Genomic DNA, 15,499 nt, shown 5'->3' with positions numbered 1-15,499 from the left:
TAAAAGTCCATGTTCCTTGGGCACAATGTGGAATTTAGGATGTTCATTAGAATTATGTTGAAAATTGAGATGAACTGATCATTTTATGGAAACAAAATTATGACAGACTAATGTAAGCATTATATGGTCATTACCAACAGAAAAATGTACTGACAGTGTATGAAAACAAGTATTTCCCAATTCCTTGGGAGAAAATGTTTCAAGATTTTGAAAGTACAGTAAACATAAGGAGGAAGATGACAAAGGAAGGCAACTTTTAGAGAAAAATTGCAAGAAACAGAAGCACAAGCCAATGAATAGTTTACTATAGGACAAAATCAAATTTTAGGAACAGCAGATTGTCTAAAGAATATATTTGACGTGGTTGTTAAATAACCAAAATCATGCAACATGTAGAGACAAATATATATATTCAGTTATGCTCATAAGCTTCAAATTAACTTTTTAAGCTTTTTATTTAGAAACAGTTTTGAACAAACAGAACATACAGAAGTGTTTCAAGAATTAGTAGAAAAAACATCCACTAACTCTTTACCTAGATTCATCTATTTTTAATATTGTGCTCCACTTGTTTTATCATGGATTCTAACTTTTAATTCGTAGAGTTTTATTAACAATGTTAGCAAGAAGTAACCAGGTTGCATCTGCAAGAAAAATAGTTTTCTAACATTATTCATCATCCTAAAAAAATAAACACATTTCAAGGGAAATGAAATTTGAAGGCTGCTACTTTTTCTCCCACAGCTCTCAGGGCCTTTCTAATATCCTTATTCCTCAAAGTGTAAATTATGGGGTTTAGCATGGGAGTGACAATACTGTACAGTACTGAGATCAGCCGGTCTTTTGCCAATGAGTAAGATGAGATGGGTCGTACATATGTGAAGATGGAGCTGCCATAATAGAGAAGGACAATGACCAAGTGGGAGGCACATGTAGAAAAGGCCTTTTGCCTCCCTTCAGAAGAACGAATCTTCAAGATAGTAGAGACGATATAAAGGTAGGAAAGGATGATACCTAGGAAAGGCGCCCATCCAATGAAGACCCCAATGAAAAGTAACACCAACTCATTGACAGAAGTGTCCCCGCAAGACAAGGTCAGCAAAGGGGGGATGTCACAGAAGAAATAATTAATCTGGTTGTTGCCACAGAAAGGCAGGCGGAATGTCAGTACTGTGTGCACCACTGAGTTGAGGAAACCAGTAACCCAGCAGGAGGCTCCTAACTGGCTATACAGGGTCTTGTTCATAATAATTGAATACCTTAAGGGTTCACAGATTGCAAGGTAACGATCATATGCCATTGCTGCCAGCAAAAGACACTCTACCCCCACAAAGAAAAGGAATGCCAAAAGCTGAGTTACACAGCCCCCATAGGAAATGGTTTTCTTCTTTGATAGGAGATGCACCATCATTTGGGGGACATTGGTGGTGGTGTAACAGATGTCCAGAAAGGCCAAATTCCTCAGAAAAAAATACATAGGTGTATGTAGTTGGGTATCAGCCAACGTTGCCAAAATAATGAAGATATTTCCTCCCAGCGTACAGAGATAGATCATAAGGAATATTGTGAAGAGTAAAAATTGCAAATCATTTAGGTTGGAGAATCCTAAGATGATGAATTCAGACAGAGTTTGGTTTTCTCTTTCCATGATGTATCCTCTTGGGAATTAAGAAGTAAGCAGTGCAAATGCCAGTATTCATGTGCTACAACAGCAGCAATCTACAAGAAAATATAGCCTTTCAGATGAAATTAGCATTATCTATGTCAGGATAAACACTAGAACACTTAGAATCCATAACAAATCATAGTGGTGTACAAGAATCATGACATTAAAAAAACCTACAAATTTCAGTATTTCCTATGGGACACATCTCTTTAAGAACATTAGTAGCATATTTACAGGAAAAATTAAATATGCGGCAAAAAAGTCCACATGCAGCATAAGAGCTATCCACGTAGATGGGAAATTGTAGGGCCTTTGTCTCACACCCTGTTGTATTTTGGAGATGGTTACTGAATATCCATCAGACAATTTGTGTAAGAGTTGTGGGGTTATTTGAGTGTCTCCTTGCAATAGCTCCTGTCCTCTTTGCACTCTTGGAGATGCTTTCTATAGTTTTAACATAGGTTATATTTTAAGATAATGAAAATGGAAAATAAAATGTAAAAATCAAAGTGGTCCCAGAATATGATACTATGTACTCTGATAAAATTCATAAAATAAATGATAGTTTAGATTAGTTAGCATGTTCTGGAACTGAATCTTATAATCCATGGCTCTAAGACATGGAGATGAGAATGGTATCAATGGAATTGGTTATTGAATGCACTCCTCAGTGGAAAGAAAACTTGAGAATAGAAAAAAAAGACATCTTTTCTATCCCGGGTTTGGTGAATAAAACATTTTCAATACTTTGTCTCATTTTAGCCTCAAATAGCGTTCCTCAGTCTGTACAATTCTCATTATCTAGGATGGAAAATAAGTTTCATCTTAAATGCCAATTCTGATCAAATGTAATGGGTACCCAAAACAGTATTTAAAAAATTATGTAAGGCTGTACTTTGGTTCAGAAATAATCAAAACAGGGTGCAGAGATCAATAGAAATTTCTATCATGGGTAACATAGGGAATAGAACACATAGATATCTTATATTTTCCTGCATAGTGATACTATTTTGCACACAAAGTGGGACTGTCTCCCTTGGACTCAGAACAATGATTATGTAGTCAATATATTTTTGCTTTTTTAATATCTTTCATTAGTTCTTAACTGTATACCTCCAGACTTCAAAACATTTCTCTGTTCATCAAGAACATGGGCCTGACGCAGATCAAATATTCTGAGTCACCGTTGCTCATCATTCATCTCCACCAGATATTTATACTTCCCAACTATATTAACGCAAACTATTGGTGGCAAAGGAAAATGGTCAAAACTTCATGGTGAATTTGGCCTGAAACAGTCCCATTGCTGGATAAGCACCTCATTTATTCTCATCTTTTTGTTTATACATACCAAGTTCATCTATTGTTGATGGCTTTCCTCCATTTCCTAAATCACCAAGCTACTTCAAGTCTCCATAGACAAATTTTCAGGTTGCAGAGTGTTTTGGAATGGAGAATTTTTTTTAATTAAATCTACAGGCAGAAGATAGCGGAATTTCTAAAGAAAAGTTTTCCACTTTTCTTTCATAGAAACTGAGCAAGATCCATATTTACTTTCCATTCTCTTTTTTTCTAGGTTTGTATATATTTTCTGGTCATAAAAGTGAAATAGACTAATCGTAGAGTGCATGGAAAATAAAGAAAATTATAAAGAAATAAGCTAAAGTCATCCCGCCCACTGAATGCTAATTTTTTGGATACATCCTTCCAATAATTTTCCTATGCATATATATTTAAAATAGAGATAAGATTGTACATAATTTTATATCCTGCACCATATTATAATGTCTCCTCTGTCATTAAAATTTTTCTACAATATGGTTTTTAACGGTTATATTTAAGTCCATCAAATGAATACACCAGATTTGCATAAAACCCAAACCAAATGGTGGGCATTTTTTCCTTTTTGTTTGCTATTATAAATTATAATAATGAACAAGCAGTTTCATAATATTTCTGTGTATCTTTTGTTATTTCCTAAAAGCACATTCCTAGAAAGTATAAATGGATATAAAGATATTTACATATTTGATGTATTTTGCCAAACTATCATTTTTTAATATTATATTCTGAATGGGGGAAGTTACCATAAAGTAAGCAACCTTAGACAATTAAAGACAATATGATATAAATGAGAGAACAGCTTTCATGACGTGAGAGTCAGAGTCTTTTGGTCACCTCCTCAGTTCTACCACCCACTAGCTGATTGAACATGGGAATATTATTTAAATTTTCTAGTTCTCACTGATTCATATGTAAAATTACAAGAATTATCTGTCTCTAAAATTCCAGGGAAATATTTAGATTTTATGACACAAAATAATAGGTTAGTTTCACCAATTATTCATACTGATTGCTTAATATCATGAAGGAACAAAAATTTTTAATTTCCCATTAATGGCTTTGGGAATGTGGTATCACAATTAATGACCCAAGTATTCTAATAACGATCATAGCACATTACAACTCAGAGAGCAAATAAGAAATAAAACACCGAGTAAAATAAATAATGGTTGGGATAGCATTGGCTCTAATGAGACCAAAGCCCATTCATCTTTGCCATTTCTAAATCTCTCCAGACCCATAAAAAATTTGAATTAGTCTAATTCAGATGTTTTTAATAGAAGTCGGAATTTATAAACACTCACACACAAAATAAAGGAGAATTTTAAACCTAGATCTCTTGGACATAAGATAAAATTTTGTCTATATGTATACTTACAATTGTTAAAATAAAAAATTATTAAAGAAACTAGGTAGGTTATTTGTTTGCTCTCAAGACAAACAACATAGACTCTAAGATGATAATTGGTAATTCAAGGCCAAATGATAAATTTCATTTGGTTTTTTATTTGTAATTATTTACTTTTTTTCTAAGTGGCTCAAACTATTTGTTTCCATAACACGTGCTAAAATGGATTAAGGTAGGAATAATATTTCCTAGGAAATATTATTGAAATTGAGATTAAGACTCAGAATCTTATTTTTAAAAATTGTGGAATACTCAAAAATACATTTAATCAACCTGAAACATTTTATTTCTACTTAACTTCATGGAAGCCATGAATTGTTTGGGTGTCAGGAAAAATAAGCTTTTCATGAAGGAAATCTCTCATGAGTTAATCTACAGGGGACAGTACTTGGCTGAATTCCATCTCAGTGGAGAATTGAATGAAAGACAAAGAAACAGTAATCCTAAAGTTTCAGGCCTGGAGCTAAGGAAAAATATAAACCGGCTTTCAGAATTTCTATTAACATTAAAATGAGGGATTTAATCTGAATTCATTTACACATCAAACTCTCCTGTGCATCATCTGAATGCCTTGTCCTGTATACAAATAAGAAACTCCCATTTTGAAGAACCCCATTTTGGAGAATGGTTTGGTTGTTGTTTGACTCCGTGAGGGTATTTTCATAGTGTTTAGATTAATAAACAAGGGGGAAATTCCATGATAGAGTACTTCCCATTGATCATTGAATTCTCTAGAACTGATAACACTGCATGTATCAATTGAAAAATAACAAAGAAGGCAGAAATCTTGAGAGATTCTGCCCCTAAACTGTCATCTGCTGCACCACCAGACTCCATCTTCTCTCTCACACTGACCTCTAACTAAGCCACTGCTCACCCTGGCTGTTATCAGTGAGCATTACTGAGTGCCAAGCATTGTGCTTCGTGCTAAAAATTCAACGGTATATCTTGAACTATCTCTCATAGAGCATGTAGAATGGGAAATCTATAATTCCAGTTTGGAAGGAGCCTTTAAAAGTAATCTAATCTGGCCACTGAACTATCCTGCACAGTTGTTTGTCCAGGCGATAATCCAGCCTAACATCGAACACTGCATTGATGAAAGATTCAAAACCTGTAAGGGCAGCCTATTCCAAATTTAGACAAATCCAAGTGTTAGAAAATTCTTTTTTGCATTGTGCTTTAATCTTTATAGCTGGAAGGATGGTTAAGCTCAGGCTCCTCTACCTATTAGCTGTGTGAACACTAAAAAATTTCAGCTTTCTACCTACTTACTAGCTGTGTGACCACTAACAAGTTTTAAAATTCCTTCTCTTTAATAAATGAAAATAACAACATCTTCATCATAAGAAAGTTGTAAGCATTAAATGAGGTAATGCATTTATTATTTAACATAGTCTACAGTACATAATAACAAAGAGAAATGGTAGATGTTATTATTATTGTTATTTCACATATTTGGTCCTGGGTTTGCCCCCTGAAACCACAGGTAAAATTTGCTCCCTCTTCTACATAAAAGATTTTACTACGTGAAACTTTAACTCTCCAGACTAAACAGATCCATTTCATTTATTTGTTTCTCATATAACATGGATTTGATAACAATCATTCACGTCAATACATTCTACCATCCAGCAAGATTTTTACCTTTTCACTGACATGGACTGAAAGATTGGTTCTTTTTTAAAAGCATTCCTAATATCAGCAGAACAGATGAAGCAAGTATTTTGGAGAGCCAAACAGCTTCCTGTAGCTGAAAAATTACACACTGAAGGAAGGTAGAGAGTTTACATACGCTTGGGTTGCCCCATACACCCAGAGCCAAGACAGATATCTTGGTTGCCTCCCTTGAATAGGGTCCCACAAGATCTTTAATTTCCTTCCTTCCTAACTATTCTCTACTGTTTTCCAAAGAGAGTAGTCGAAGAAAATCATAAATCTAAGAGTTAAGTCAAAAGAAGAGGAAGAGAAAAAGAAGAGGTAGAAAATACTTGCCTGTAGTATAAAAGAGAGCATAAGAGTAGATATTAAAATTCAGATTCCCAGAAACTGGTATGAGGCTGCTTTTATGGACCCTTAGAATGACAGAGGCATTGTCTCTGGAGTTTCCATGCTTTTGGAAACACTTGGGAGCCAGGCATCCCTAGCTGAGTGCCAATGTTCTGAGAGTTAGAGAAGCAGGACATGCTGCTTTAGGGACTGGAAATAAAAAGATCTCAAGTGAACTGAATAATTCTTCAGGGTTATTTCATAAAGATCTCTCCCATAAAGATACTGATTTGAGAGACTTTTAATCCTCTAGATGGTCCTGTTCCAATAATGTTAATTTGCTGCCCCCCATCCAACTACCAATGAAAACAAACCGAGGTCCCCATAAGTTTTGAACATTTGCAATGTGACACAGGATGAAACAATAATATTAAAGTCTTAAGGATTAAAGACAATCAAAATTTAATAAAAAATTAAGCCAGGAGCTGGCCTGGTAGCATAGTGGTTAAGTTTGCATGCTCCACTTTGGAGGCCCAGGGTTCATGGGTTCATATCCTGGGCATGGACCTACACATCATTCATCAAGCCATGCTGTGGTGGCATCTCACATACAAAATAGAGGGAGATTAGCATAGATGTTAGCTCAGGGCCAATCTTCCTCATCAAAGAAAAAAAGAAATTGTCAATTAATTACACAAGGCATTTCACTCAACAAATTGTGTGACTTCTTCAATAATAAAGATATTTATTTTTGCACCTTTATTGAGGTATAATTGACAAATAAAAATTGTACATATTTAAGGTATATAACTGATGATTTGGTAGATTGCAAAATGATTATCACAATCAAACGTAACACGTCCATCACCTCAAATAGTTACCCTTTTTGTGTGTAACGAGAACAGAAGATAGACTCTCCTAGCAAATTTCAAATGTACAGTACAGTATGTTAACTATAGTCACCACACTGTAGATCCTCAGAACTTATTCATCTTGCATAACTAAAACTTTAAACCTATTGACCAACATCTTCCCTTTTACCCCATTTCTTCATCAATGGCAACTACCATTCTACTCTTTGCTTCTGTGGGTTTGAATATTTCAGACTCCTCATATAAGTGGAATCATGTAGTATTTGTCCTCTAACTGGCTTATTTCTCTTAGCATAGTGTCCCCACATTCAACCATGTTATCACATATGGCAGGATTTCCTTCTTTTACATGGTTTAATAATATTCCATTGGTGTATATAACACATTTTCTTAATGCACTCTTCCATTATGGACATTTAGGGGTTTTTTTCCATATCTTAACTATTTTTAAATAATGCTGCAATGGACAAGGGAATGCAAATATCTTTTCAAGATCATAATTTCAATTTTTCAGAATAAATGCTCAAAAGTAGGATATCTGGATCATATGGTGCATCTATTTTTAGTTTTTTGAGGAAACATCACACTAAAATTTTCCATAATGGTTGTACAATGTACATTTCTGCAAGGAATGTACAAGGTTGCAAATTCTACACATTCTCACCAAAACTTGTTATCTTGTGTCTTTTTGATAAAACAAATTTGATAAATTTGTTCATATTAACAGGTGTGATGTAATATCCCATTGTGGTTTTGATTTCCATTTCTCTGATGATAAGTGATGGTGAGCGTGTTTTTACATACCTGTTGGCCATTTGTGTCTTCTTCAGAGAAATGTCTATTCAGTTCCTTTACTCATTTTTTTAATGTTATTTGTTATTTTCCTATTGAGTTGTAGGTGTTTCTTATATATTTTAGATACTAACCTCATCAGATATAGGGTTTGCAAATATTTTCTCCTACTCCATAGGCTGTAATTTAATTTGTTGATTGTTTCCTTTGTTGTGCAGAAGATTTTTATATTGATATAGTCCCACTTCTATATTTTTCCTTTTGCTGCTTGTGCTTTTTCTGCCATATCCAAAAAATCCTTGCCAAAACCAATGTCAGGAGCTATTTCCCTATGTTTTATTCTAGGAAATAGTTTAAAGTCTTACCCTTAAGCTTTTAATTCATTTTGATTTAATTTTTGTATATGGTGTAAGATATGAGTCCCCAGTTCATTCTTTTATATGTGAATACCAGAATTTCCCAGCATCACTTATTGAAGAGACTATTCTCTCCCCATTGTGTATTGTTAATGTCCTTGTCAAAGATAACTTGGCTGTACATGAGTAGGTTCTCTATTTTCTTCCACTGGTGTATGTGTCTGCTTTTACGGCAGTACCTTACAAATTTGATTGTAGCTTTGTAATATAATTTGAAATCAGGGAGTCTGATGCTTCATGTTTTACTATTCTTGCTCACGATTGCTTTGTTTACTTGGAGTCCTTCATGGTGTCACACAAATTTTGATTGTTTTTTCCATTTTTGTAAAAAATGCCATTGGAATTTTATTGGCATTGCATTGAATCTGTAGATTGCTTTAGGAAATATGGACATTTTAACAATATTAATTCTTCCAAATGAAGAAAATGAAGTCTCTTTCCATTTATTTGAGTCTTCCTCAATTTATTTGATCAATATAGTTTTCAGTGTACAGATTTTTCACCTCCTTGGTTAAATTTATTCCTAAGTATTTATTCTCTTTAATGTTATTGTTAATGAGATGGTTTTCCTTTTTTTTTTCCATCATTTATTTTCTACACTCTCAGCTTTTCCCAGTTTGGTGGGCAAGAGAGAAAATTCAGTGAAATACAATGAAGAAATCCACCATTCTTGCCATCAGGGCTGATGCCAAAGCATCTATTAGCTACAAACTACATGTTGTATTTAGTCTGGTTTGTTTTTCAATTAGTTTCTTCTTTTCAATGTATTCTTCCCAAAGAGGATTATGAAAATATTTTATCTGCTTCTATTGATTAAGGAATATTTTTTCTTGCTTTATTGGATAATAAAGAATACAATCACTATGATCGACTTAGCAAACGCGACCACAGTAAATCTATCCAGGAGGCTAAAATAATTCCTGACTTTTCATCATTTCTGCATCTTCCACAGAATAACCTTCTCTCTGAAAAGTTCACCCAGAAAATCAATACCAATTCTTGTCATTGCTTTGTATCCTTGTTGCTGTATTCAGAAAAGAGCCAATCTAACTAAGGCCAGTATGCTAAAGATGTGTTCCTGCTTCCTTTAAGAGGCACCTCTGTCACTTTTACTGCTATGGACATCTATCTTTCCTTAAAATTCCTAAGTTAAAATTGAAGTCTTTATGAAGAGTTATTATTATAAGATGATATTAAGAAATAATAGTATGTAAAATACATTACTACATTCCTTATGTTTATTTATTTTCTTTAGAAACTGTGATTTGAGGGAGGCACTGTCGTTATTTTTTTCCTAGCTTTATTAACATATAATAGATACATACTGTCTAAGATTAAGGTGTACAGTGTAATGATTTGATACACATACATTTTGCAAAATGTTTACTGTGATAAGATTTGTAAATACTCCCTTACCTTACATAATTGCCATTTGTTGTGGTGGTGGTGAGAACATTTAAAATCTACTCTTGTAGCAAGTTTCAAGTAAGAAATACTATATTGTTAAATATAGTCATCAAGCTATACCTTAGGTCCCCAGAACTTTTTCCCCTTATAATTAGAAATGTGTATCGTTTGACTAATCTCTTTTACCCCACACCCCAGAAACCACCAATCTACTCTCTGATTCTATGAGTTTGGCTTTTTTAGATTCCACATATAAGTGAGATCATACAGTATTTGTCTTTCTTGTCAGACATTATATCTAGCATAATGTTCTCAAGGTTCATCCATGTTGTCAGAAATGGCAGTATTTCCTTTTTTATGGCTGAATAATCTTCTGAATAATGTGTATGTGTGTGCGTGTATGTATCACATTTTCTTTGTCCACTCATCTATTGATGGACATTTAGGTTGTTTCCATGTCTTGGCTGTTGCAAATAATGCGATAAACACGAGGGTGTAGATAACTCTTCAAGATAGTTAATTCATTTTCCTCAGGTAAATACCAAGAAGTGAGATTGCTGGATCATGTGCTAGTACCCTTTTTCATTTTTTAAGGAATTTCCATTCTGTTTTCCATAGTGGCTGCACTAATTTATATTCTCACCAAGGGTGCACGTGTTCCCTTTTCTCCTCATCTCTGCTAGCATTTGTTATGTCTTAACTTTTTGATAATAGTTATTCTAACAGATGTGAGATGATATCTCTCTGTGGTTTTCATTTTCATTTCCTTGATGATCGTTGGTGTTTAGTACTGTTTCATGCACTCATTGGCCATTTATGTATTTCTTTGGAAAACCCTCTGTTCAGTTCCTTTGCCCATTTTTAATCAGATTATTTTTTTCTGTTGAATTGTATGAATTCTGTATATATTTTAAGTATTAACCTCTTATCAGATAATAGGGTTTGCAAATATTTCTCCCATTCCTTAGGTTGCCTTTTCACTTTGTTGACTATTTGTTTGCTCTGCACAAGGGGATAGTTTTCTTACTTCATTTTTTGGGTAGTTTGTTGTCAGTGTATATAAATGCACCTGATTTTTGTGTATTGATATTGTATCTTGAGACTGTAATAAATTTGTTTACTAGTTTTAACAGATTTTTAGTGAAGTCTTCACTGTTTTCATAAAATTTTATTGTCTATAAATGGAGAAACTTAACTTCTTTGTTTCTGATTTGGATTTTTTTCTTTTTATTGCCTGATTGCTTTACCCAGGACCTCCAGTACTATGTTGAATGGGAGTGTTGTGTGTGGGCTCCCTTGTCTTGCTCCCGATGCTGGAGAAAAAACTTTTAGGTTTTTATCATTAAGTATGATGTTAGCTGTGGGCTTGTCATATATGGCCTTTAATATGTGAAAGTACATATCTTCTATATCTAATTTCTGAGAGTTTTTGTCATGAAACAGTGTTAAATTTTGTCAAATGCTCTTTCCGCATCTATTGAGATGATTGTGGGAATCTTATCCCTCATTCTCTTAAAGTGGTGTACACGTTTATTGATTTGCTTACGTTGAACAATCCTTGCCATCCATCCTTATCCGGGTATAAATCCCACTTGTTCACAGTTCTGATCTTTTAAACATTCTGTTGAATTCAATTTGATAGTATCTTGTTGAGGATTTTTGCATCTATGTTCATCAGGGATATTGGCCTGTAATTTTCTTTTCCTGTAGTGTCCTAATCTGATTTTGGTATGAGGATAATTCTGGTCTCATAAAATGAGTTTGGAACTGTTCACTCTTCTTCAATTTTTTTGGAGGAGTTTGAGGAAGATTGACGCTAATTCCTCTTTAAATATTTGTTAGAATTCACCAGTGAAGCCTTCTGGTCCTGGGCTTTTATGTTGTTGTTGGGAAGATTTTGATTGCTGCTTCAATCTCCTTACTCATTATTGATCAGTTCAGATTTTCAATTTCTTTACAATTCAATCTCGGTAGGTTGTATGTTTCTAGGAACATACCTATTTCTTCTAGGTTATCTAATTTTTTAGAGTATAATTATTCATATTAGTCTTTCATAGTAGTTTTTATTTCCATGACATCAGCTGTAATGTCTCTTCTTTAACTTACATATTTTTTATTTGAATCCTCTATATTTTTTCTTGGTCAGTCTAGCTAACGATTTTTCAATTTTTTTTGTCTTTTCAGAAAACCAATGCATAGTTTTGTTGATCTTTTCTATTGTACATTTTGTTTATTTCTGCTCTAATATTTATTATTTCCTTCCTTTTGCTAACTTTGAGCTTAGCTTCTTTTTATTTTTCTTGATCCATAAGGTGTAACATTAGTTTCTTGTTGGTGATTTTACTTTTTCTTAATGTTGGCATTCATTCCTATCAACTTTCCTCTTAGACCTGCTTTTGTTGCATCCCATGTTTCAGTGTGTTGTGTTTTCATTTTCATTTGTATTAAGATATCCTTCTATTTTACTTTTAACTTCTTTGATCCATCAGTTGTTCAGAAGTGATCCCTCAGCTTTTGTTTATCTGGGAGAGTATTTACCTCATATAATTTTTGAAGGACAGTTTTGCTGGATAGAATATTATTGGTTGGCATTTTTTTCTTTCAGCACTTTGAGTATAGTATCCCATTCTCTCCTGTCCTGAAGGTTCTTTTGAGATAAGCACTGATAACCTTATGAGGACTCCATTGTGTGTGACTAGATGTTTTTCTCTTGCTATTTTCAAAATTCTTCTTTTGTCATTGAATTTGGACAATTTTATTACAATGAATCTCAGTGTAATCTTCTCTGAATTGAATCTGCTTGGAATCCTTTGAGCTTCACGAATCTAGATGTGCATATACCTCCCAAGATTTGGGAGTTTTTAGCCATTATTTCTTTAAATAAGCCCTCTACTCCTTTCTCTCTTCTTCTGGTAATCTCATAATGTGTATATGCATTTGCCTTATGGTGTCTCATATGTCCTGTATGCTTTCTCACTTCCTGCCCTTTACTGCAGGAGGCCTAAGCCAGGATATGGGGCCACTTCCTAATGTGTGGTCAGACCAAGGTCAGTGGCCTACCTTCAAGGGTATGACCAGGCATGTCTCCTGACAGGTCCCTGGGCAGTCAATAATGGAGGCAAAGAGGGAGTGGAACCAGGTCATTGGCTGATTCAGAATCCATAGCTGGGATCAATGTTGACAGGCCTGTGACCTGAGGCACAGGCAGGTATGACTCCTGTTGAGCTCTTTGGTGGATGGTGCTAGTGGCAGGACCAAGGCCATATGATTTTGTAGCTGAGTCCACAAGGAAATGGAGCTATTTTTGGGTTTATAGGTGGGACTATGGTTGCTGAGCCTGCCAGCTGGGCAAAGGTCTCCTTTTTGAAAATGGCCTTTATATGTCTTGGGCTCCAGCAGGTTGTTGCAGGCTCCTAGATGGACCTCAAAACTCCCACAAAAGGCACTTTTATTTGTGGGCAGCTGCCAAATTATAGTTGCTATGGTGGGATATGAGTGAGTTACCTCCTACTCTGCCATCTTGCTCATGTCATTCCCATAAAAATACTTATTATATAAAAATTTCACAATTCATTGTAAAAGCAAGATAATTTTTAATGAGTTTATTTTATTTTTTTATTTTTATTTTTATTTTTTTTAAAGATTGGCACCTGGGATAACAACTGTGGCCAATCTTCCTTTTTTTTTTTTTTTAAGATTGGCACCTGGGCTAACAACTGTTGCCAATATTTTTTTTTTTTCTGCTTTATCTCCCCAAACTCCCCCTGTACACAGTTGTATATCTTAGTTGCAGGTCCTTCTAATTGTGAGATGTGAAACGCTGCCTCAACGTGGCCTGACGAGCGGTGCCATGTCCACGCCCAGGATCCGAAACCTGGGCTGCCGCAGCGGAGCATGCAAACTTAACCACTCAGCCATGGAGCCGGCCCTTAATGAGTTTATTTTAGTTCAGTAGAAGCTGGTAGAAATTTCAGCTATAAGAACAGTATTGATCATGTCAAGAAAAATTCTCTTATTATTTCTACAAGTCACCCAATGACTATCAATTTAACATAAAAGTTTGCAATTTCTTGTTCTTTCCTGTGTCAAATTATGGAGCAAACATATATTTCCCCAGAAATAATCATAAGAAGTAAAAGCTCACAAGGGAAGTTATCTAAAATCTATAAATTATTTGGAAATTATCCAAATGATTTGAGAAATAATTTATACCTGCAATTATACCATCCAGAAAGCAGTTTTATAATATATATTTTAGTTCACTTACATGATCAAATAATACAATTCGAATAAAATTTCACTATCTTGGATGTAAATATTCTTCATGACACCTCTGGAGGTGTACGTTCAGAAATATATACCTCATTCAGATTACCTAGGATTATAACCATCCTACTATCACTTTTAATGCTAAATCTTGTCTCGGGGGTTCCTGAAGTTCTCAAGTGGTATGAATTCAAACTCTAAACACTATGAAAGGCAGGTATTCGTTTACACCCTCCCAGAAGATATTTCTTTTTACTCAGAACCTAGGCTACAACAAAGGAACTATTTGTAATTTCCCTCTGTTTTGGGGTAGATTTAGTTTATTATATCCTTTTCAGTAACATACCATTCTTCAAGAATCATGGCTTTACCTAAGGATCTTAATTTTCTGATTCCTTGTGCTAGCCTTAGATCATCCTTCTGTAAACAAATTTGATTAAACATTGAAATTGCTTTTGAAATGAGCTGTAAACCTCTTCAAGGCATTTTTACAAGAGAAGAGTAAGGATTGGACTGAACCTACAAGATATTAAGACCTATAATAAAGTCATGCTAATTAAAGTACAGCTTGTTCAATGGAAACATAGAAAGTGGAGGAACAGACTGTATATTTTGGAACTCTTAGAATATAGTAGAGATGGCATCACACATCTGTGAAGAAAGAATAGCTAGTTTTTCTCTCTATACAGAAACCAAGTAGAGTCAATTCTAGCTGGTTATTTCACAGCAAGTTAACATGAACTCTAAAAGACTAAAATTTTTAGTAGAAAATACAAAACTTTAAATCTAATGAATATGAGCAGTTAAATAATTTGTGCCATTCATTGTAAAAATAAATGTGGGGTCTCTTTTTCAAAAATTGTTAAGAATATCAAGATGCCAACAACAAAGCATTAAGCCAAATGTGAGGCTGTTCTGAGCACAGGGCTCTATGTAACTGTCTAGGTCACATGCCCATAAAGCTGGCAGTGAAATAAAAGAAATCTTAAGAGAATATCATTATGGCTTACGGAAAAAAAATGATTTCATAAACAAAATTCCAGAAAGACCAGAAATAAAGAATAAAATTGCTAGTCATGATTTCATCAAAATAATAGAATTCTAGTGAACTAAGGAAATTGTAAATAAAATTGAGATGGATGACAGTTTGAAGAATGGAAACCATATTACAGTTTTCTCTAAAACTGGAAAGCTTCAATTTGAATCCTACTTTCACAGTTTATCACTATAACCTGGGAAATTTACTTAAATTCTTGAAGACTTGGTTTTCTGGTAGTAAAATGGGAATGATTTTAGTACCTCCTTCACTGGGTTTTTGTAAGAATTAAATGTTCTAATA

General features: G+C 34.2%; 1 protein-coding gene across 1 annotated transcript; it reads right to left on the bottom strand.

The window, feature by feature from the left end:
* Positions 1 to 700: 700 nt before the first annotated feature.
* Positions 701 to 1,648, bottom strand: LOC124226049 (olfactory receptor 5V1-like). The gene has a single exon (XM_046638849.1). It carries the CDS (start codon positions 1,646 to 1,648, stop codon positions 701 to 703), a length of 948 nt encoding a protein of 315 aa, XP_046494805.1.
* Between the last annotated feature and the right edge of the window lie 13,851 nt (positions 1,649 to 15,499).

The sequence above is a fragment of the Equus quagga genome, chromosome 15 (assembly GCF_021613505.1).
Source record: "Equus quagga isolate Etosha38 chromosome 15, UCLA_HA_Equagga_1.0, whole genome shotgun sequence".
Classification (NCBI taxonomy): Eukaryota; Metazoa; Chordata; class Mammalia; order Perissodactyla; family Equidae; genus Equus; species Equus quagga.
The sequence above is the reverse complement of the archived record's forward strand: the minus strand, read 5'-3'. Positions and strand labels throughout refer to the sequence as shown.